Raw genomic sequence first — 20577 nt, 5'->3', positions numbered from 1 at the left:
GTATTAACAGCTCCTGTGCCCTCTGACCCCTGACCCCTGACCCCCTCCTCCATCCCTCTAACTTGCTCCAGGCCAGAGAGAGGAGAGAGCAAGGAGCTCCTGTGGATTGGAGCCCACTTGTTGCCTCCCTCTCAGGCCAGGACGGCTGGTGTAGCTCTGAGGGCACAGACAGTACGGACAAGGGAATTAAAGGGGTAGTAGGGGGATGTGCAGGCACTAGCTTGGAGAGGGCAACTTGAGAAAAGGATGTGTTAGAGGCTGAGCCAGCCTTATGCAAAGTTGCCCTCTCTCTTGCCAGCCCCCCCCCAACCCTGACCTCTGTCCCTCTGTGGTCTGCGCCAACATCCTACTTACAGCCTTTTCCTGCCACTTTTTGGCGTAGAGGAGAATCTGGTTCTCGCTGGGACAACACTTCTGACAGATTCTCTTGTGTTAACTTTGGAACTGAGGTATACCCCTGTTGCAGTTGCAAGGGTTAGAGAGCCTAGTACTAGTTTGTGTTAGAACGCAAACCTCTGGACCCTTGAGGACCAGGCTCTGGCCTGTTTGAGACTTGGCCTTAAGTTCAGGGCTTCCTGGGGGACTTTTGAGGAGAAAAGCAGGCTAGGCAGGTAACTGGGCATGGACCCCCCCCTCCCCATCTTAGCACTTCCTGTCCTGCCTTGCAGAGTCCGAATCCAGCCCTCACCTTCTGTGTGAAGACCCATGACCGGCTGTACTACATGGTGGCCCCGTCCGCAGAGGCCATGCGCATCTGGATGGATGTCATTGTCACCGGAGCCGAGGGCTACACTCAGTTTATGAACTAACTACCAGGCACCTCCTGGGTCCCCAGGTCAGCCCCAGGACCCCATGCCCTGCCACTTGCTGCTCTGCTTGTCCCTGGAGACAGTGGCACCCTGGGTACTGGGTCACAGAGGCTCAGGATGTCGTAGAGTACCCCAGGGCTTTTGTGCAAGAAGACTAATTGTTCTGTAAGGAGTTTGGTGCTTGAGAACTAGGCTCCGGTCCCTAAAGATGGAGCAGAGTGGAAAGGAAGAGGGGGAGGCCTTGTTACCTCCTGGGAGCCCAAAAGTGCAGAGTTCCCTCCTGGGTCCAGCAGGCTGAAGAGTGTCGCAGAACTGGCCTCTCAGCTCTGTCCTGACACCTGCTCACCCCAGCTTTTCTCTTTGTAAAGGACAAACTATGGTACCAGAATCTGCCAAAGATCCCCTTCTCATCCCACACTTCTGCAGGGGCCTGGGGGGAACTGAGCAGAACCACGGGTAGAGTTGGGAAGCAGCTCAGGCCTGCACCTCCATCCCTGTTCTGCCTCCTCGTTTGAGCGCCTCCATAGTTTTCACTACTTTGCTCAAGGACCAGAGACCTCAGGTGTCATCCTTGAGGTCCAGCCCCATGTCGTGTTGCAAACCCATCCTCGTCGTTTCCGTGGTGACTGCTTCATCACCATGGTTACACACTAATTGCCATGGCCACACTGTGGCTCTGCCCACTGCTTCAGCTGTGGGCCACATGAGGGTATGTGCCATCATCTCTCTGACCCAGGCCTGGGGGCATGTCATGTGGTGAGAGGAGACGGATACCTCTCTGCTGCAGTGTATCTCCAGCCCCCAGTCCAGCCCTCTCCCTTCCACTGTGCCTTGCTTAGAGCCAGAAGGGATGATTTCCGGGGATCCAAGACCAGAAGAACAGCAGCACTGAGGGGAGAGGAAGCTGAGAGGGCTGTCCTCCCATTCTGACAGGGCCAGTTCCCGATAGCCCTTCTTTCTGGGCGCCCAGAGAGAAGCCTGAGTTGGGGGTGGGGAGGGCAGAAGCAGAGGCCCTGAGCTGCAGCACCCTCCCTTCAGTCTCCCAAGAGCGATGGGAAAGGAGAGCCGAGGATCAAGTCTCCAGCTGGCTGGCCTCAGCCTTTGCGCCTTAACACTAAGCCACCTTCCCGGCCCTCCCCAGCACTGGGCCCATGGTTGCTGGGCCTGGCTGGGTGTTTTGCAGTATTTGTAAGCATTTCAGCAGAACAATAAAAGCATTTTGACTATGTACGTGTGTGTGGATGTCCAGGTGTATGTGGAACCGAGTGGGGGACTTCAGGCATCAGGATTCGGTTTTCCCAAGAGTGGAACTTTCCACCCTACCACCGAAGGTTACAGGAGGGAATCCAGTCCCCCAGTCTCCATCTCCTCATCACTTCTTGCTTCGGTACACTCTGAGCAGGACAGCTCAGGATGGGGGTGGGGTGCGGAGGAGGGGGGAAGAAGAGGTTTAATGAACCAGGGGCTGGAGCCAGAGGAGCACACACAGGCAGTGAGGCCATGCTTGTCCTTGTCACTGTAGCAGAAGGCTGAGAAGAAGGGCAGCTACTAGGTAGTAGGTTCCCAGAGAAGCTGACTTCGTCCCTGAAGTCAGCTGGTCACCATAGCGGTCCAGAAGCATCAGAGCCAGTCCATTGGTCCAGCCAAATCCTTCCTGGAGAGAGGCCAGGACAGTGGGGGCCAGATCTCTGAAGCTCCCAACCCCTGTTTTGGGATCCTCTCTTCCCAGGGTTTTTAGCCCAGGACTAGATCACTATTCAGAATCTCGCCCATAGACCACCTATTGGGCATCTCAGATCTGGGGGGCTGCATGTTCTGGAGGGACAGGAGATCCCAGGAGTTGCCTGTAACTGTTGATCAGCTCACCCTAGCTTGCTCACCTGAACTTCATACTCCCCTCCTCCACCTGGATGTCCACCGTTGCTGATGTCATACTAGGGGCAAATGCGTGAGTTAATGGGTACTGCTCCTAAGCCAACCAGAACAGAACTGCACCAGGCTGTCGCTCAGGCCCCTGCAGTGCCCGAGAATGGCCAGCAGGGGCTGCATCATACTGGCTTGTGCTGTCTTAGGCCTGGCAAAGCCTGTCAGAGGCCCAGCATTTCAACCATGGAATGAGACCCGTACCCCACCCAGCTCACCTTCTCATACATGGCTGACGTTTGGGAGTAGACTTTGAAGTTGGTTTTGATCCAGTTCTGGGCCAGCTGAAAAGCCACCTCCTGAGTCCGGGGGGAAGCTGACTTGGCCAAACCTAGACCCCACCCCAGGTAATGCCTGAGTATCCAGAGTTGGGGCAGAACAGAAGTTTCAGCCTTACTCTCCCCAAGGCAGGAAGGAGGCTGAGGTCCTCAGATCTCCTTTCTGGACCTGTGGACCCACGTGTTCTTAGTCCAGGGCCTGGAGTTGGAGCTTTCCTACCTCTGATGACCAGGTCCTGTAGGGGAGCCCAGGCATTGGGGAAGTCCCACTGCTGGCCTGTGTTGCGAAGAGAGGTCGGGATCCCGTACTGGTAGGTCAAGATCTTACTGTCCTACAAGGTTCCAGACATTGATGTGACTGTGGGTGGTGGCTGAGGCAGGAGCCAAGGGCCTCAGGGAAGGCAGATCTGACCCTCCAGACCCTTCTTGTCCTGCCTCACAGGCGCTCCCAGTGGCCTCAGTGAGACTTGCAGACTGAGGTGGGCATGGCCAGCAGGTAGGGAGGGTCCAGCCTCCAGGATGCCAGGCCCGCCCGCGCTCCCCTCACCTCCAAGTACTTGAGAGCCTGTCAGCGGCACTAGCGTCTGAAAAGCAGCCAGCCCAGAGAGGGGCAAGGTTGGAGGGATAAAACTCCAGGTTCTTCTCCCCTTTTTCCAAGTCGTAGTCGAACCAGGCACCCTTCTGCTCGTCCCACAGGATGGCCTCCATGGCGGCCAAGCGCTGGGCCCGCAAGTTCCGGTATTTTGTGGCCTCAGTGTCATTCCCTGGGAGGCACTGCCTTTAGTGCCACCAGGCAGAACACTGGACGCTGCCCTTGAGTCCCTGGCTTTAGGTGTCTTTACATTCCATATGTGGTACCCACACATGCTAAGAACTCTAGGGACCAAGGACCATGATTCCCCAGTTCTCACTAGAATTAATGGCTTCTTGAACCAATGGTCTCGCCCAGCTCCCAGGTTCACCATTCTGAGGACTCTCACTCTGAGGGGCTAAGGAGAGCTTTGGGGAATGAAGAGAGATCTGCTGTATGCACCGCAGTGCCTGCTCACATGCCCTAGAGGTCCTCATGGAACAAAAGGGGCAGCAGTGTGAAGATAAGTAGGACTCCTGTGATTCTCTTCCCTTGATGCTGAAGGCTTAAACTGGCTGGAGAGCCCTACACCCAGTCCCACGGCCAAGGCCGATGCAGTGGCCCATACCAGACAGTCTCCTCTCATTGGGTGCTTACCTAGTCTGGAGTAGAAGCTGCTCATCAGTTCCTCTGCTTGGCACAGGAAAGCATTCAGGTCAACAGGTACCATTTTGCTGGTTCTGATGCTGCTAAGCAAATCAGGGTTTGGGCCTCCGACAAGCCAGCGTGAAGAGAAGTCCCAGCCAGACTCAGTCCCAGCCTTGAGCTCAGCCCACAGAGCCTCTCGGGCCCCTGTGAGGACAGAAGAGCAACTCCAGGCCAGACGTGACTGCAGCAAGCAGCCACAGATCAGAGTCAGATGTACACAGAGGCTCATACCCTCGGTCCTGTCCCTCCTTCCTCCTCCTGTCCCTGCTTACCTTCTGGCACAGTGTTTGCCAATTCTGCATCTTTGCTGTAGGACTCTGGCCTAGCAAAGAAAAGGATAAAGTCCCTCTGCTCAATCAGAAAGATAAGTCTTCTTGACTCCTCTACCCTGTCACCCTGATACACACAGGACAAGAGGACCTAAGGCAGACAAGGAACCGATAGCAGGCCACTTTCTCACCTGGGTCCCCCATAAGGGACATTGTAGAGATTCAAGGTATAGTTTTGTCCTCCTGAGTTCACAGAGACAGTTCTGTTCACAGTCCAGAAGTCCAGTTCTGAGGCTAGAGTCCCAATATTCTCCCTGGGGTGGAGCGAGCAATACCTCAGCCCAGGTACAGAGCCACTGCCCTTGGCCCTGGGAAGTCTCCAGCACAGGACACACGTGCAGGCCAGCACAGGCAGGGTACCCACTGAATAAAGGTGACATCCTTGGTGTGAGTCATGTATCGATCCATCATGAGAGTCAGGAGTGGGGGCTGGCTCCGTTGCAGGTAATACACACGTCCGCCATTGGGGATGTGTCCGTAGCTGCCAAGAGGGGCTCTGCTTAGACAGCCCCTGGCCCAACAGCTAGGCCAAGGCAAGCGCAGCTCGCTGCCCAAGGTCCCTTCTTACGTTTTCACCAGAGCCAGAAAGTTCTGCAGCATGCCCTTCACCGTTGAGGCCATCTCAGAGAGAAGCAGTCCTTCCATCACCCAGGAGGAGTCCCTGGGGAGGGATTAGGCACGCGTCACCCAGCTTTCACCCTCTGCCCTGCACTCCCACACTGGAGGGTGCCTGCCCTGGGTTCCCCACACCACTGCCTGCCTCCAGGAGCCCCTAGCCTCTCAGACGTGGGCACTCACCAGTAGTAGAATTCGACAAAACGTCCTCCAGGCACAATGAAGGGGTGTTCTGAGTAGATCAGGGAGAACCTCTCTGGGTGTGTGAGGACTTCTGGTTTCATCTGGAGTCAGGAAAGAAGGTACAGGGGAGCCTAGCACCAGCCTTGATGGTGGGGGCTGCAGAGGGCAAGGGCAGAGGGCTTGGCATTCCTAGGTGGGGAGGCTGGTTCTGTTGTTCCTTCTGTTTTGCTGTGTGGTCAAGGCCAGCTCCTGGGAGTCTTAGGGTCCTCACTCTTCACATGCCAGCCTCTGGGGTCCTGGCTCAACCTGAAGGTATGCTGAAGCCATGACCACTCAGCATGGCATCAGGTTGGTGTCCATAATTGTGACCCAGATGAGGCTGAGTGGATGAGGCAATGCTAGTTGATTAAGGTCTCCCTCGATCCCTCCGACACTCCTATTGCCAGTTGAAGCCAAACTCAGAAAATAGAAAACCTTCTCCCAGTCCCCCTCCCAGAGTGATGAAACCCATGACCTTTCCCCAGGAACAGTGACGATTGGCACGGGGCCCATTGGGTCCTTCTTCTGCCTGTTGCTGTCAGTCCCAAGTGTGTTGGTGGGGATCTCAGCCTGCCTCAATCATTTTGAGCAAGCAGCAGAACGGGAATCAGGTATGTACCCAGTAGACTGGATGGTCTTGGGCAGCCTTAGATCAAACTACCAGGTAGGAAGGAGAGTCCCTCAGCACTGGGCTGAACACAGGCTGGCCATATGCAGCCAAAATGACTGTTCTTAGGACTGAAGCTAGCCCAGAAGCTCAGAAAGGGAGAGAGGCAGAGGACATGACCTTCTACCATGGCCCTCTGTGCTACGGGAGGCAGCCCACAGGCGGCAGGACTGGCTTGGTTTGCATAGGTGGACGTGAGGGGATAGAAGCAGATGTTCCCTTCTGAAGTCAGAAGTGCATTCTAGAGGCTTCTGTTTAGAGCTCAGGGGTGTGGGCTGTGTTCTTAGGAAATGCCTGTGCTCTCAGGCACTGTGGCTCCCAATAGGCGCTGCTCTGTCCCATCCCAGGAGCAGTCAGTCAGGCCATGAAGCAGGCCCAGGCCACTGCTACCTTCTTTCCCAGTTTTTTCCAGATCTGGTGCAGCTCTTCCGCCCACACACGCAGCTTGGCATCTGAGATCTTCTGCAGGAACTGAGGGCTAGAAGAGAGGACCCCACAGGGTTCATGGAGGCAGGCCCTCATGAGGGCCCTCTCCTAGTCTTCTCTCCAGAGAGGTTACCTGTCCTTCCAGTCCTCTGGGGTCCAGGGTTGCAGCTCCTGCCCAACAGGCTGGAAGTGCCGCTGGACAAACTCCAGAAGCTGTTCCCTGGGGATGCTGTGGTTGTATGCCAGGGCCAGCTGGCTGAAGTTCTGCAGGACTTCATCTGGAGAGCAGGTGACATCAAGGAGTTAGTGGGTATGCTGAGGCCCACTGTGGTCAGGGAAACCTATACTGCTCCCCCACCCGCCTGATAAAAGGTTCGGGAGAAGCCAAGGTGGCTTTACCTGGAGATGCGGTCAGTGACATATCCACAAACTGCTTGTCGTCCTGGTAGAGTTTAGTCATCTGAACTTGATGCAGGAGCTCCCCGTGGCAGTAGATCTGGCTGCAGAGACAGAGGGCGTGGCAGTGGTAGGAAGAAAGGGCTAGGGTATGGACAGATGACTAGTTGTTGTTGTTGTGATGATGATGATGATGATGGTGGTGGTGGTGGTGGTGGTGATGATGACAGGATATCTTTATCATGCATCCTTGGCTGTCCTGGAACTTGATATGTAGACCAGGCTGCCCTCTAATTCACAGAGATCTACCTGCCACTGCCTCAGGAGTACTGGGATTAAAGCCATGCACCTTTAAGTCTGCCTGTGGAAATGCATTAATAAATCTTTCCCAAGCCGGGTGTGATATTGCAGGATATTTGATCACATCGTCAAACCCAAGATTGTGAACTGGAACCTGTTTCTTGTGGTATAGCTTAATCCTAGCACACACCTTTAACCCAAGAGCTTTCTGTTTATTACAAATAAGTAGTTGTGGTGTGGCTTAGCCCTAGCAAATCTTTAACCAAAGAGAAAACACCCAGCTGACCTTAGTATTCAGCCAACATCCCAGAAGGAAAAATCTCCTTCTCCTTCTCCTTCTCTTTGCTGTCTTAAATATTCTTCAACTCAATGTCCCTCCTTTATACTTCCTGTGCATCTCTATAGCCATCCTCCGGACTTCCTCTCACTGTCTATGGTTTTTTTCTTTTTTTTCCTATGTTAGTTTCCTGTCAACTGGTTGCTTGCTTTGCCTCTTGACCTAGGGTTAACCTTATTTAATCCCAGTTACAGAAAGCTCTTGCATTAAAGGTGTGTGCTAGGGCTGAGCCACAACTCAACTATTTGTTTAGAATAAGCAGAAAGCTCTTGGTTAAAGGCATGTGCTAAGGCTGAGCCATACCACAACAAGAAACAGATTTTTTTTTCCAGTTCACAATCTTGGGGTTCATAATATGATCAACTATCTTGTAACATTTCCCCTTTTTGTCTAAATAAAAAAAAAACTCTTTCTCTAACACAAATAAACTATATACTGTCTGATAAGAATTACATTCATAATATCCAGACCATATGCATTTAGTAACCTTGGAGAAAGTAGTATCTGTCCTCTCTTGGTGAGTCCAAAGTTCTGTATCTAAATCACTTTCTATCATAACTTGCATTTGCCAAACTAAAACCATCTTTTTAGACTTAAAACAATTTTCTTAAATCCTAAACAACTTAAGCTTAACTGTGAGACTGTAACTACCTAGTCTTCAACCCCATCAGAGACCTGAGAAGGATAAATATTACCTGAGTAGACAGGAAGTGCAGAGTAAGCAGTTTCCAAAACTATAGAAACAACAGAGACTGCTGGCTGCCTGAGCAGTCACCCAAGATTCCTCCACATCCATCTCCTTAGCCATCAAATCTGGCCTAGAATATCTGACAGATTTTTCTGTGAAGCAGGAATTATGAAGGACTTCTCTACTTTGTCCTGGCATAGTTCAGCACTTGACTTTCTTTGTGTCCACAGAGCTTGGCCACAGCTTGGGCAGCATGCTGTCAGCAGTTGAGGCAAGGGCAGTTTCTTGCCCAGGGGTAGCTAGCCACATTTGACACAAACTCCATAAGGAGGTTCTTCGATGCTCATCATCTTCTTTGAAGTAGTATGGGGGTACTGCCAGGAGCTGACATGTCTTATTGTCAAAAAAGTTTTAAATTAATAAAACATCTTTAAATGTTATATTCTGTAGATCTCTGAGGTTTTTGAAGAGCATCTATCTATCTCAGTATATCTAAATAGGCAGATGTTGCTTGTCTCTAGCTATTTACTATCTAATTAACTTAGAAAACACCCGTGATTAACTAAACTAGCACCTAACAAAACCACAAGTTTGATTGACTATTAACTTGCATTTCTAAATTATCCTAAACAGTGAGTAATAGTAGCTTTCAAAAGAACTAGAACTTTACATCTAATTTTTAAGAATTACATAGATACAACATCTTAAAAAGAGTTGATGCATAGTATGTTGTAACCAAAATGTAACCTTAATTTTGTATCATTGTATAAGGATCTATACCAATGTAACCAAATAGAACCTTAATTTTGTATCAATATACAAAGATCTGTAAGAGTAGGTTCAATAATCTACCTTGTTTTTCTATAATTCCTATATTAGTTCTATATCCTTCCTTTTTTCTTTCCAACCCTTCTCCCTCTTCATAAGAAAGAGAGGATAGAGAAAATAAAAAGAGAGAGGAATCCCTGAGTCTAGCCTCTATACCCTGTTTCTTCCCTGATCAAGACCATTGTACAACTTGCAGCCCAATCCCCTTAAATGCCAACAAATATCCATAACCCACCAAACCACCAAAAAATCCACCCATCCTGCCTTTTGGGAATGGGACATCACTCTCTTAAAATTGATTCCTGATGATTTGGGACGTAGTTTCCTTTTGGGAGCCCAAAAAATTGGAAAAATGATCAAGTCTTAAGAAAGATAGCTCTCATATTTGCTATCTAGTCCCTATGTGCTGTGAAAATGCAGGCTTAAATGAAGCCCTGGCTGTAACAGTCAGAAAAGTTAGGATGTGCCCTTAATCCCGGTATTCCAGGGGTGGTGGTGGTAGGCAGATGCCTGTTAGAGTCCAGCCTGATCTGCATATAGAGTTCCAGGACATCCAGGGCTACATACTGGAACCCTATCTCAAAAAAAGAAAAAAGAAGGAGGAGGAGGAGGAGGAGGAGGAGGAGGAGGAGGAGGAGAAGAATAGGAAGAAGAAGAGGAACTAGATAAAGAATCTCCGGCCAAGGGAATTAAGAGCATTTGCTACCCTTCCAGAGGACCCAGGTTCAATTCCTCGGCACCCACAAGGCTGCTCACAACGTCTGTAACTCCAGTTTTAGAGGATCTGATGCTTCTTCTGGCCCCCGTGAGCATCAGGTCCACAAATGGTGTGCAGTTGTACACACAGAGCAAATGCCCATACACTTCTTAATAATTTATTTTATTTGTGTTGGTGTTTTGCCTGCATGTATGCCTGTGAGAGGGTGTCGGGTCCCGTAGGACTGGAGTTGCAGATAGCTGTGAGCTGCCAATGTGGGTGCTGGGAATTGAACTCAGGACCTCTGGAAGAACAGCTAGTTTTCTTAACTGCTGAACCATCTTTTCAACCAGCCCATATACTTTTTAATTAAATAAATAAATAAAGAAAGAAAGAAACAAAGAAAGAAAGAGAGAGAGAGAAAGGGAGAAAGGGAAAGAAAGAAAGGCAAGAAAGAAAGAAAGAAAGAAAGAAAGAAAGAAAGAAAGAAAGAAAGAAAGAAAGAAAGAAAAAGTGCAAGGAAGGATACAGTCTCCAGAAGCCACCAGTGGGCCAAATGACTTCGCATCAAATGGATACGTTGGGAATTGAACTCAAGTTCTCTCAAGGGCTCTTAACTAATGAACCAACTCTCTAGTTCCTTGCTCCTTTACTTGTTTATTTTTGAGACAGGATCTCACTATGTTAACTTGGCTGGCCTTGAATTCACAAAGACCCACCTGCCTCTGCCTTTTGTTTTATTTTATTTTTTAAGTTTGGTTGTTACTATGTGTAGCTCAGGCTGGTCTCAAATTCTAGATCCTCTTGTTGAAGCCTCCTGGGTGCTGAGATTTACAAAGGTGTGTCCTCGAGCTCAGCTGGGACTTACTTTAAATGAAGAGAAGCATTCAGAGGAAAAGACTGATTAATTAGAGCAAGCAGATCTCTCCCAGGACGGGAACAAAGGTTGGAGAAGTGAAGAGGAGGGTCAGGCCAAGTCCATGAATAATGCTAGATAATCCCCGGCCGGATTATTTAATGCATACTGAGGCCAAAGTAGTTACAGGCAGTACCGTCCACCATGGCTGCCAGGGCTCAAGGGACAATCTCACAGCCTTCTACCCTATTCCACGGAGGCTTCCAAAATGCTCTCCTGCACTCTGACCTCCCTTGCTTCAAGAGTCAGAAGGCAGAGCCCTTGGAACACTAGGAAGGATAGATAGGTACTCTCCTGAGGACCGTTTGTGTCTTCCCTTTTGGAAGGCCTGGCCTCTGTGGTATAATGACGCACCATGGGGGCCAATTTTGGTCCATGCTTTTGAACAGACACAGGGAGATTGATTTTGTTCCCAGCCCAACCTGGAATCCAGAAAATAATCAAAATCCTTCCCCATAAACAGATAAGGCTCAGAAATGTTTTCTGTGTAATTTTCACAGAACTTGTCTATAGCGAAGCTGAATGGCACTGTGATACGGTGAAGTTGCTGACATCACTGATAGGCTTTAACTACCTGGTTTAAGTAACTCATTTGATGACATGGTACTGATGATCAGACACACTGGGAGACTGAGCAAGAGCATCCTCTAGACAGAGCTCCAACAGAACCGACGGGCCTGAGAAGAGCTGCAGTCTCTGAGCTGCGCGGTGCCACCAGGCTTGTCTACAGCACAATAACACATCAAGCAGCACAAAGAGTTAGTGCAGAACATATTCCTAGAGGTCATTAAGACTGATCGTTCCTTTAACTCTGCCACTAATCTTGGCCGATTCCTTCAGATACTGTCATAGACCAACTGGTCCCACTGCTGTGTCTTTTGTGTAAGTTCTACATTAAGTGGAAATGTCCAGACATATAGGATGGTGCAGTTCTAAGAGTCTTGGCCAGCTGGGCTGGAGTGTTGGCTCATCAGTTAGGAACATTTGCTATTCTTGCAGAGGAGCTGGGTTTCGTTCCCAGCACCCACATGATGGCCCTCAACCATCTCTGACTGCAGTTTCAGAGTATCTGATACCCTCTCTGACCTCCACTGGCACTGCGTGCATATGATTTGCTTACATGCAGGCAAAACACTCCTAAACATAAAACAAACGAACAACAAATAAGTGAAAGTATGGGCCAGGCATGGTGGCAAACATCTTTAATCCCAGTCCTTGGGAAGAGCTCTATGAGTTTGAGGCCAGCCTGGTCTACGTAGTGAGTTACTGGACAGCCAGGGCTACATAGAGAGACACTGTCTCAAAAAATAAAATAAAATAAAATAAAAAAATAGAACTGATTATTTAAAAATAATCAGCCAGGCACATTGGTGTATCCCTGTAATCCCAGCACTTGGAGAGGCAGAGGCAGGCAGATCTCTGTGAGTTTGAGGCCAGCCTGGTCTACAAAGGGAGTCAGGACAGCCAAGGATACACAAAGAAACCCTGACTCAAAAAACAAACAAAAATCATGGCCACGGTCAGAATAGCTGTGATGTAGGCAATTCAGTTCTGATACAAATCAGGCTCCACACATTGAGGGGGTACAGTCTACTAAAGCCACCCTCACTCAGATGCTTGTGACAAGTTTGAGGGTCTTCGGGCTGCTTACAGTTTGGAGTAACTGGTTACAAATGGCTGGCGTGGGAATGCTTACTGATAGGCACAGTTTCATTTCCTTGCTTGGGAACCACCGTGGATTCTGGCACTAGTAGCTGCCGTCCTGCTGGGACAGTGACATCAGGTAAAGAAGAGCAAGCTCAGATGACAAGAAAACAAACAGCTTTACTGTTCCCTTTCCCCACGGGAAGAACTGGCTAGTCAGGCCGGCATCCTCCCACACCCGCTTTCTAAGGCACCGGAAAAGCAGAGGCCTGTACTAACAGTGTGCTAGAGCTCCCGAACGCTGGCACAGGTATGTCAACTTGTGCAGGCCGGCCTTTCACGCCTTTATCTCTCATTATTCCCTGCTGTACAAGACACATGTCTTCACTGCCTGTTCCCAGCTTCCTCCTCTTTCCTCATTCAGGGTCTTATCCTGGAGTGGCCCTGTACTACATATGGAGCCAAGGATGACCTTGACCTTCCAATCCTTCTGCTTCCACCTCCTGAGTGCTGGGATTAGAGGAATGGACCACACTGCCCCATTTATGCAGTGCTAGGGATCAACTTCCTGTATGCTAGGCATGTGTTCTATCAACTGAGCTATAGCCTCACACCTTTAAAGGTCACAGAGTTTTTTCCATTATCTTTCCTCCTGACCATTATGATCCAGGATATTAGACCCCACTCAAGAGTTGGTGAAACCCAAAATTATAGGCAAAGACTCTTAGTTCAGCCCATGGAATTGATTTCTTATTCCCTTCAACCAAAACAGGGTGTCCATGTTTACCTCGGAATAGACATCGGATTACACAAACTGTGGGTTTATTGAGAGTGTCCACAGGGCACAGCCCTCTCTCTGAGAGCTTCAACATGGTCCAGATGCCATAGTCTTTCGTGTATCAGCAGTATCTCACGGCCCTTAGTATTAGGGGAAATTTCAACTAATATCTGATAGCAAGCTACTAATTACCCCACCGGCTGGCAGTTCCCTAGTCCAAAGTATCAGCAATTATGCTGGGAAGGTGTTCAAAGGCTACTGCCCCAAGGCCCATTCTCTGCCGAACAGAGGGTGAACAGCTCCTTGCGGGGGGGGGGGGGATGCCTCTACTCCCATACTTAAGTGGGTGAAGAAGGAAGGTTGAGAGATCGACGTCAGCCTGGACCACACAATGAGACCCACTGAGCCATCCCGTCAGTTCCTGGTTTAGTTTTTGAGACGGGGTCTCATGTAGCCCAAGGTAGCTACATGAGGATGACCTTCAGGTTGACTTTGAACTGGCAATCCTCCTGCCTCTACCTCCCAAGAGCTGAGATTAGAAGTAGGTGCCACCATGCCTTGCTTGTGCAGTGCTGGGATCAAACCCCAGGCTTCGCTCATGCTAGGACAGGCCCTCGACAAACTGAGCTACATCCCATGTATTTGGTCTTTTTTCCAGCTTCTTGAGAGAAGGGGGGAGGGAGGAGAAGGAGAGAGAGAGTGCATATGGCTGTACAAACACACGACTCTGAGTGCAGGTGCCCACGGGGTCAGAGAGGGTGGAGCTACTTGGAGCTGGAGTTACAATAGGGTGTGAGCTGCCAAGTGTGGGTGCTGGGACCCGAACTCCAATTCCCTGGGAGAGTAGAGTGTGTTCTTAAGCCTTGAGCCGTCTCTCCAGTCCTGCTTGTTTCTTATTGGTGTCCTTTGCCTCATGTATCAGGGAGTCAGTTCCCTAGGAATTAGATCTGTCATCTCAAAATCCCACCACTAACTAACACAGCATAACACTTCTGTTGGTTTGGTTTCTTGTGAGTTTGGTTTTGTTGTTGTTGTTGAGAGAGATAGGGTCTCTCAGTGTGGCCTTGGCTGTTCTGGAACTCACAAGCTAAGCTAGGCCAGGTTGGCCTTGAACTCACAGAGGTCTACCTGCCTCCGTCTCATCAGTGCTTGAATTAATGGAGTGCGCTGAGCCTGGTGCAAGTGTTCTTCAGTGCCAAAGCAAACTTGTGGTCACCCAGGAGTGAAAACTTCCTCCTCACCTAAGGTGTTTTGTTTCATTTTGTTTCCTTCCTTTTCCTAAGCAGCCCCTACGAGGAGGCTGGCGGGATTCTCCTAAATCATACACTAACACCAACTGCAATTAAATTCTGGTGCAAGCCACCTGGAGACATGCAATTCCACACACAGGTTAAGGGGACAGCCCTTTTTAATGAAGAGGACAGCAATAAGCTTAGGGGGAACTGAGTGTAAATGTGGCAGATCCTTTGGTCCTCAGATTCCATAAAATTTGTTAGAACCCGGAACCCAGAAAACCACCACTACTCTTGTGATAACATTTTTCTCTTGTTTTTGCTTTTCGTAATACGGTTTCTCTGTGTAGCCCTGGCTGTCCTGGAACTTGCTCTGTAGACCAGGCTGGCCTCGAACTCAGAGGTCTGCCTGCCTCTGCCTACCTGAGGCATTAAGGACACACTCAGCCGGGTTCTATTTTTCTTACTGGGAGCAAATCAGGACGAGCCAAATGAAGACACTGCTGGGTGGGGGTGGGGAGACTCCTGACCACTGCGATGTTCCTCACTGTGGAACCAAGATGCTTCACTCAGCCAACTCACTGGTGTGTCTCCAACCCAGAAAGCTTCACCAGTGTCTGGAATCCAGAGATATGGTCAGGGTCTCGTTAAAAAGAGCACAATTAACTGAGTCACTGGCCATGTGATTGAATGCAATGTCCAGCAACCTTCCTTTTCCTGAAGGTCAAATGATATCTTGTGACCCAAAAGTCCAAGTTTCTTAACACATTCTTGTGTTTCTGGAGTGGCTGCCCCCATCCTAGAAGCATGTGCCCCCTGGGGGCATGCCGAAAGTCACCTTATTTCCATAAGCCATCAAGGCCCATGCTGAGCCTATCATCTGAGAAATTCCGAGGGCTTAGACATAGCCTGCCAGGAAACCAAGAGGAAGACCATTCAGATTCCTCATCACACAGCAGAAAAGCGCTGCCTGCATGGGTGGGAACGCGGCCAGGTTTCCTGAGAGCTCAGGGCTAAGACAGCAGACCGTGTGGCCTGGTGAGTGCTTTCGAGCTCTACGGCTATCTTAGCCTAACGTTGTGATTTATGGTAGGGGCAACAGGCCACACACCATCAGTTTAACCTTCGGAGAGCTAGAGAGGTCGCCGTCAATGACCCCCAAAAGAAAGTCAAACTTGGAGACTCGGGAGCCTCCTGGGTGGTGGTACTTCATGAGCACATTCCCTGGGAGAGAGAGGACTGCTGGAAGGTTGAGCTTCTTCTCTCCTAGACTACCCTATGTCTGTTCCATCAATGGCTTTCATCCACAAGTGCACATGTGACTGTCTGAGGAGACCACTGACATGCCACTGGTCTCAGGGACAAGCAGCATAGTCTGCACTCTGCAAATAGTCCAACAGGACACAAGAGACTAGATTGAACTGTCACTCTGAAATCCTGACTGCTTCTGATCAAACAAGTCCTAGTAATTACTCCAGGTCCTTCCCTTCCCTCCACACTCCCTCAATTGGTCATCAATAAGTCTTCACAGCTCAGTCTTCAAAACTCATCCCCTGCAGAATCTTCAGTCCTGCCACCAGCCCATGGGCCTGGTCTCCTTTTCCCTAGAGCCAACTCTACATCAGGGCCTGGTTCTATTTACGTTCAGGCTACTCGGGACTTTGTGACCCTTGGAAGATACCCCAGAGCCTTTGTCCTGCAGGCTCTCTGCCTTGCTGTCTCCTTCTGCTCAAAGCTGGCTCCTTCCACGGTTCTGTTTGTTCATTTTGCCTCCTCTGAGACTCGCCCCATCCTAACACCCTTCTGCTTATTCCTTGCTTAGCTCCCCAGCTTCTCTTCCCCCCACCCCTGAGGCTCTGTTTTCACCCTTCTTGAGCGAGCTGGTGATGTGGGGGTAGAGTGAGAGCTCCATGGGCCCACGTGGAAACAGTGAGTGAGGGCCCCATAACCAGGAGGCAGGATGGCACCCTCGTCTTTGTATTTGCTGGTGGCAGCTGAGGCTCAGGAGAAAGATTTGAGAAAGAGAGAGCAGCAGGGTAAGCTAAACCCCACGGGCTCTTGACAGGCCCTAGACTCCCCTCACACCAGGCTAGGAAAGTTTTGCTAGAACAATGGAGGGAACAGCCCTGCTCAATCCAAGGAGCAGCTTGGATGGTGAGCTCTGGCCAGCTGCACGGAGGGCCGGCTTTGGTCAACAGCTTTGGGGTCACATAGAGGCTGCTTCAAAGTTCTAGCTTGTTCCAACACAGTAAATTTTGGTGTCTGGCACAGGATCTACCCTCCAAAAGCCCAAATTATTTCTCCCTTTCTCTCTGAGATGCTGGCCCTTAGAGGGTGAGCTCTCATTGCAGCTTTCTGTCCTTGCCCTCAAAAAGCAAAAATCAAAACAAAACCAAGCCAGGCATGGTGGCCCACAGCTGCCTTTTTTTTTTTTTTTTTTTTGAGACAAGGTTTCTCTCTGTCCTGGAGTCCATCTGTAGACTAGGCTGGCCTCGAACTCACAGAAATGTGCCTGCCTCTGGCTCCACGAGTGCTGGGATTGCAGGTGTGCGCCACCAAGCCTACATCTTTAATCCCAGCTCTCAGAAGGCAGAGGCAGGCAGATCTCTGTGAGTTATAGGCCAGCCTGGTCTACAAAGTCACAGGAACAACCAGGGCTACACAGAGAAACCCTGTCTCGAAAAACAAAACAAACAAAACAAAAAGCTCACCCTCCCCTTCCTCCTACACCCAGCTTCTCCTTACTCCTACCTCTCACAGGGTGGTGGTAGGGCCTCCTGGGACCTGAATCCCAGCCCCAGCAGAAGCAGCAGGTGCAGCTCCCAGGTCATCCTGGTCATCCGTCCACTGTGGCTGGAACCGAGTGAACAAGCCCTGAATGGCACCTCTGGCTTGCCTTCCCAGGTCAGCCAAAGTCCAGGCCATGAGGTGTGGCTATCTGAGGTGCTTCCTGTGGACTGCTCACTACTTCTGCTTGCCAGCCACAGTGGTCACTACCCCCGTTGTTGGCCACCATTACTGTTTGTTTCTTCCATTTCTCAATCCCAACTGGTGTCACAGAGTCACCTGGGTGGGCAGCCAAGGGCCAGGGCCACAACTGAGGTCAGCCATGTATGAGTTAGACAGGAAGTCTGGGTGTGGCTCCCAAGTCACTAACATCAGAAGGGACCATTTTGTCATTTGGCTCAAGTCTTCTCCAATGCAACGTCAAACTCAGACCCTCACTGTTCTTCACAGGAGACATTGTGGGGACACAGGAAGACCCACTGTAAGATGATATCTGAAGTGAGCCTTGAGGAATGCTGTGAGGAGGCCATTCCCTCATGTGGGACATTCAGAGACTTGGCATCAGTGCAGGGGAAGGTGGTGTGACAGGCTGGAGGGATGTGTTGGCACCAGTTAGTGAAAAGGTTTTGCTGGGGAGCTGGAGAGATGGCTCAGCGGTTAAGGGCACTGGCTGCTCTTCTAGAGGACCCAGGTTCAATTCCCAGCACCCACATGGCAGCTCACAACTGCCTGTAACTCCAGTTCCAGGGGATCTGACTCCACACAGATACCCATGCAATCAAAATATCAATGTACATAAAGGAAAAAAGTTTTGGCAAGACACAGAGACATTCGGTTCCCTAAGGAGAACCTGAGTTGTGAGTGGTGGTGCATACCTGTAATCCCAGCACTCAGGGAGGCAGAGGCAGGCGGATCTCTGTGAGTTCAAGGCCAGCCTGGTCTACAAAGTGAGTCCAGGACAGCCAAGGCTACACAGAGAAACCTTGTCTCAAAAAACACAGAGAGAGAGAGAGAGAGAGAGAGAGAGAGAGAGAGAGAAGGAGGAGGAGGAGGAGAAGGAGGAGGAGGAGGAGGAGGAGGGAGGGAGAGTGCCAATGAGGAGGAGCTTATTGGCAGCGGTCATGGTCACGTCTGAGTGCTGTGATCGTCATGTCCTTTCCTGTAGGGCTGAGGCTGGTGGCCACCTGAGCAATGTTTGCCATTGCTAAAGGAAAAACCAGACAAATGACACTGAGCAGTGTCTACTTGGACGAAGAAGGAATTCAGGAATTAGGAAGCACCTTGAGACAGTGAAAGCAAATTTATAAACAATAAAAGTGATATCAGTGAGAGCCCTTACCAGAGGATTTTTGCCTTAGGAGGACTGAGAGCTGTTCCCAGCCTGTGATTGGCTGAAAGCTCAGCAGCTATAGTTGGCTGTTAGGAGGTCCCCTCCAATTTCACTATGCTGATTACTCACAAAGTTTGGTTATAAGTTGAAGGGCTGCAGTGCAGCTTTAGGCAAGTGTAATTACTCAGTTTTTGTCACCTCCTACAGTATTTGGTCTTAGTACAGAGTTCACAGTCTACAGTGTCAGGTTAGCTGGCTGATAATTTTTTTCCTTGGGATTTTGTTAGGTCACTCAGATAGAATAGAATGGGTGTGGGAAAGATGGCTGCCAGGGAGCACTTAGCACTCGGGAGGAAACAGGACATCAGAGAGATTACTATGATGGAGATCAGAAGAATAAAGTCAGGAGACTGTCATCCACAGGGAGCTAACTCATCAGAATCAAGCAGCTTAAAGTTGAGACAATGAGGACAGGGAACTGCATTTTAATCCAGTCAAGTCATAGTCTTGGTTCAGGGCCTGATTGTAACTGAGGACCCATGGTTTGCTGTAAAATGGCTTGTGATGAAGAGGCATTCATCTTGTGATTAACCTGGTAACAACTGAAATGCCCCCTCCCACCACCCCTCCTCCTCCACCCTCATTCCTGCTGTAGCCCCCACCCCCAAGCCATGTACTGAAGCTCTGGTCCGAAAATGCAACAGCATTCAAAGGTGTGGTCACTCTTGGGAGATGACTGGATCCTAAGGGCTCTGACCCTATCAGCGTTTTCATATTGGGGTAGCATAATAGGCTCTTTGGAGGGGGTGGGAACTCTAGGACAGGGGTCTAGCTGAGGATTAATATCCTTAACAGCATTCCCCACTCTGTCTCACAGACGCCAAAGCAACAACAAATACAGATTGAAACATTTGAAAACATGAGCCCAAATAAGCCTTCTCTCCTATTTATTTATTTATTTATTTATTCATTCATTTATTTATTTATTTATTTATTTATTTATTTATTTATTTATTTATTTCTGTTTCTTGAGACACAGTCTCACTGTGAAGCCTTGGCTAGTGTGGAACTCATTTATTATATGGACCAGGCTGATTTAGAACTCATAGAGATCCACCTGCCTCTGCCTTTGCCTCCCAAGGGCTGGAATTAAAGGACTACACCACACCACCCTTCCCTCTTTTAAACTGGTTCCAGGGATCATGTTACAGCAACAGAAAGCTCAAACCACTAAGAGAGGGAGAAAACCTTAGAAGGGAGCCAGGCATGGTTCAGCTATGTAGGAAGCTAGCCTAGGCTACATTAGACTTTGTCTCTAAAGAAAGGGGAAAAAAAGAGAGAAAGCAGACTGCATGGAAAAACCCATGAAGTTTGAAGTTCAAGTGGAAGGGTCAGGCACGGTGCCTGCACACCAGCTCTTCTTCACTGTTCTTGTGAATACTTCATATAGCCAGGTGGTGGTATAACCACTCCATGACGCACACCTTGGATCCCAGCACGCTGGAGGCAGAGGCAGGTGGATCTCTGTGAGTTTGAGGCCAGCCTGTACTACAAAGGGAGTCTAGGACAGCCAGAGCTATACAGAGAAACCCTGTCTCAGAAAAACAGGTGTGTGGGGGGGATAAGCCTAAGGTGAGTTTTGTTCAGAGTACAACATGGGCAAAGAGGCGTTCCACTGCCAGATGGTGTTCCATTCCGTGCTTTTATTGAGCACAAATGTTCCTGGCTGCCTTGTGGAGTAAGCATCTGAGGGGTCGAACTGGTTGCCAAGTCCAGACATCCCTCTAATTTACAGAAGTGACCCTGATTTTGTAAGTAGCCTGGACTAGCCTTGCCTCAAAATTCTCCCACCTCAGCCGTGAGTCTAGGCATGGACCACGCTGGGCGCTCGACTGAAATCTCATTCCACAGCTAACCAGAGCTCCACCAGCAAGAGTGCTTCCCCAGGAGCCCTGTCGGAAACTTTGCCCAGCGGAGCGAACTGATCGTCTTCTATCCCGAGACTGCAACTGATTTTGGTTTTTGACTATTTCGTTTCCTGTTTATGGGAGATTGTACTGGGCACTCCAGGAACTGTACACACGAGCCAGGTCAAA

General features: G+C 49.7%; 2 protein-coding genes across 29 annotated transcripts in view; one reads left to right on the top strand and one right to left on the bottom strand.

The window, feature by feature from the left end:
• The window catches only part of Phldb1 (pleckstrin homology like domain family B member 1), a 47478-nt gene extending 45439 nt beyond the window's left edge, over nucleotides 1-2039 (top strand). For all 28 annotated transcript variants that reach the window (XM_055622188.1, XM_055622211.1, XM_055622210.1 and 25 more), the window contains one exon: nucleotides 669-2039. In XM_055622188.1, coding sequence (XP_055478163.1) covers nucleotides 669-809 — 141 coding nt within the window. In that variant the 3' untranslated portion in view covers nucleotides 810-2039. The remainder of the gene's footprint in view (nucleotides 1-668) is intronic.
• A 2-nt stretch (nucleotides 2040-2041) lies between these two features.
• On the bottom strand, nucleotides 2042-17212 carry Treh (trehalase). The gene is given in 16 exon segments (XM_055622212.1): nucleotides 2042-2463; nucleotides 2690-2743; nucleotides 2951-3063; nucleotides 3231-3342; nucleotides 3558-3577; nucleotides 3580-3774; nucleotides 4239-4433; nucleotides 4562-4611; nucleotides 4750-4872; nucleotides 4983-5099; nucleotides 5187-5279; nucleotides 5417-5517; nucleotides 6513-6600; nucleotides 6682-6826; nucleotides 6948-7048; nucleotides 17116-17212. Coding segments are annotated over 16 exon segments (1737 nt in total). The 5' UTR covers nucleotides 17205-17212; the 3' UTR covers nucleotides 2042-2322.
• Nucleotides 17213-20577: the final 3365 nt, after the last annotated feature.

Source organism: Psammomys obesus, unplaced genomic scaffold, assembly GCF_907164565.1.
Source record: "Psammomys obesus unplaced genomic scaffold, mPsaObe1.curated_primary_1811, whole genome shotgun sequence".
Lineage (NCBI taxonomy): Eukaryota > Metazoa > Chordata > Mammalia > Rodentia > Muridae > Psammomys > Psammomys obesus.
Note: the sequence above shows the minus strand (reverse complement) of the source record. Positions and strands in the feature narration are given on the sequence as shown.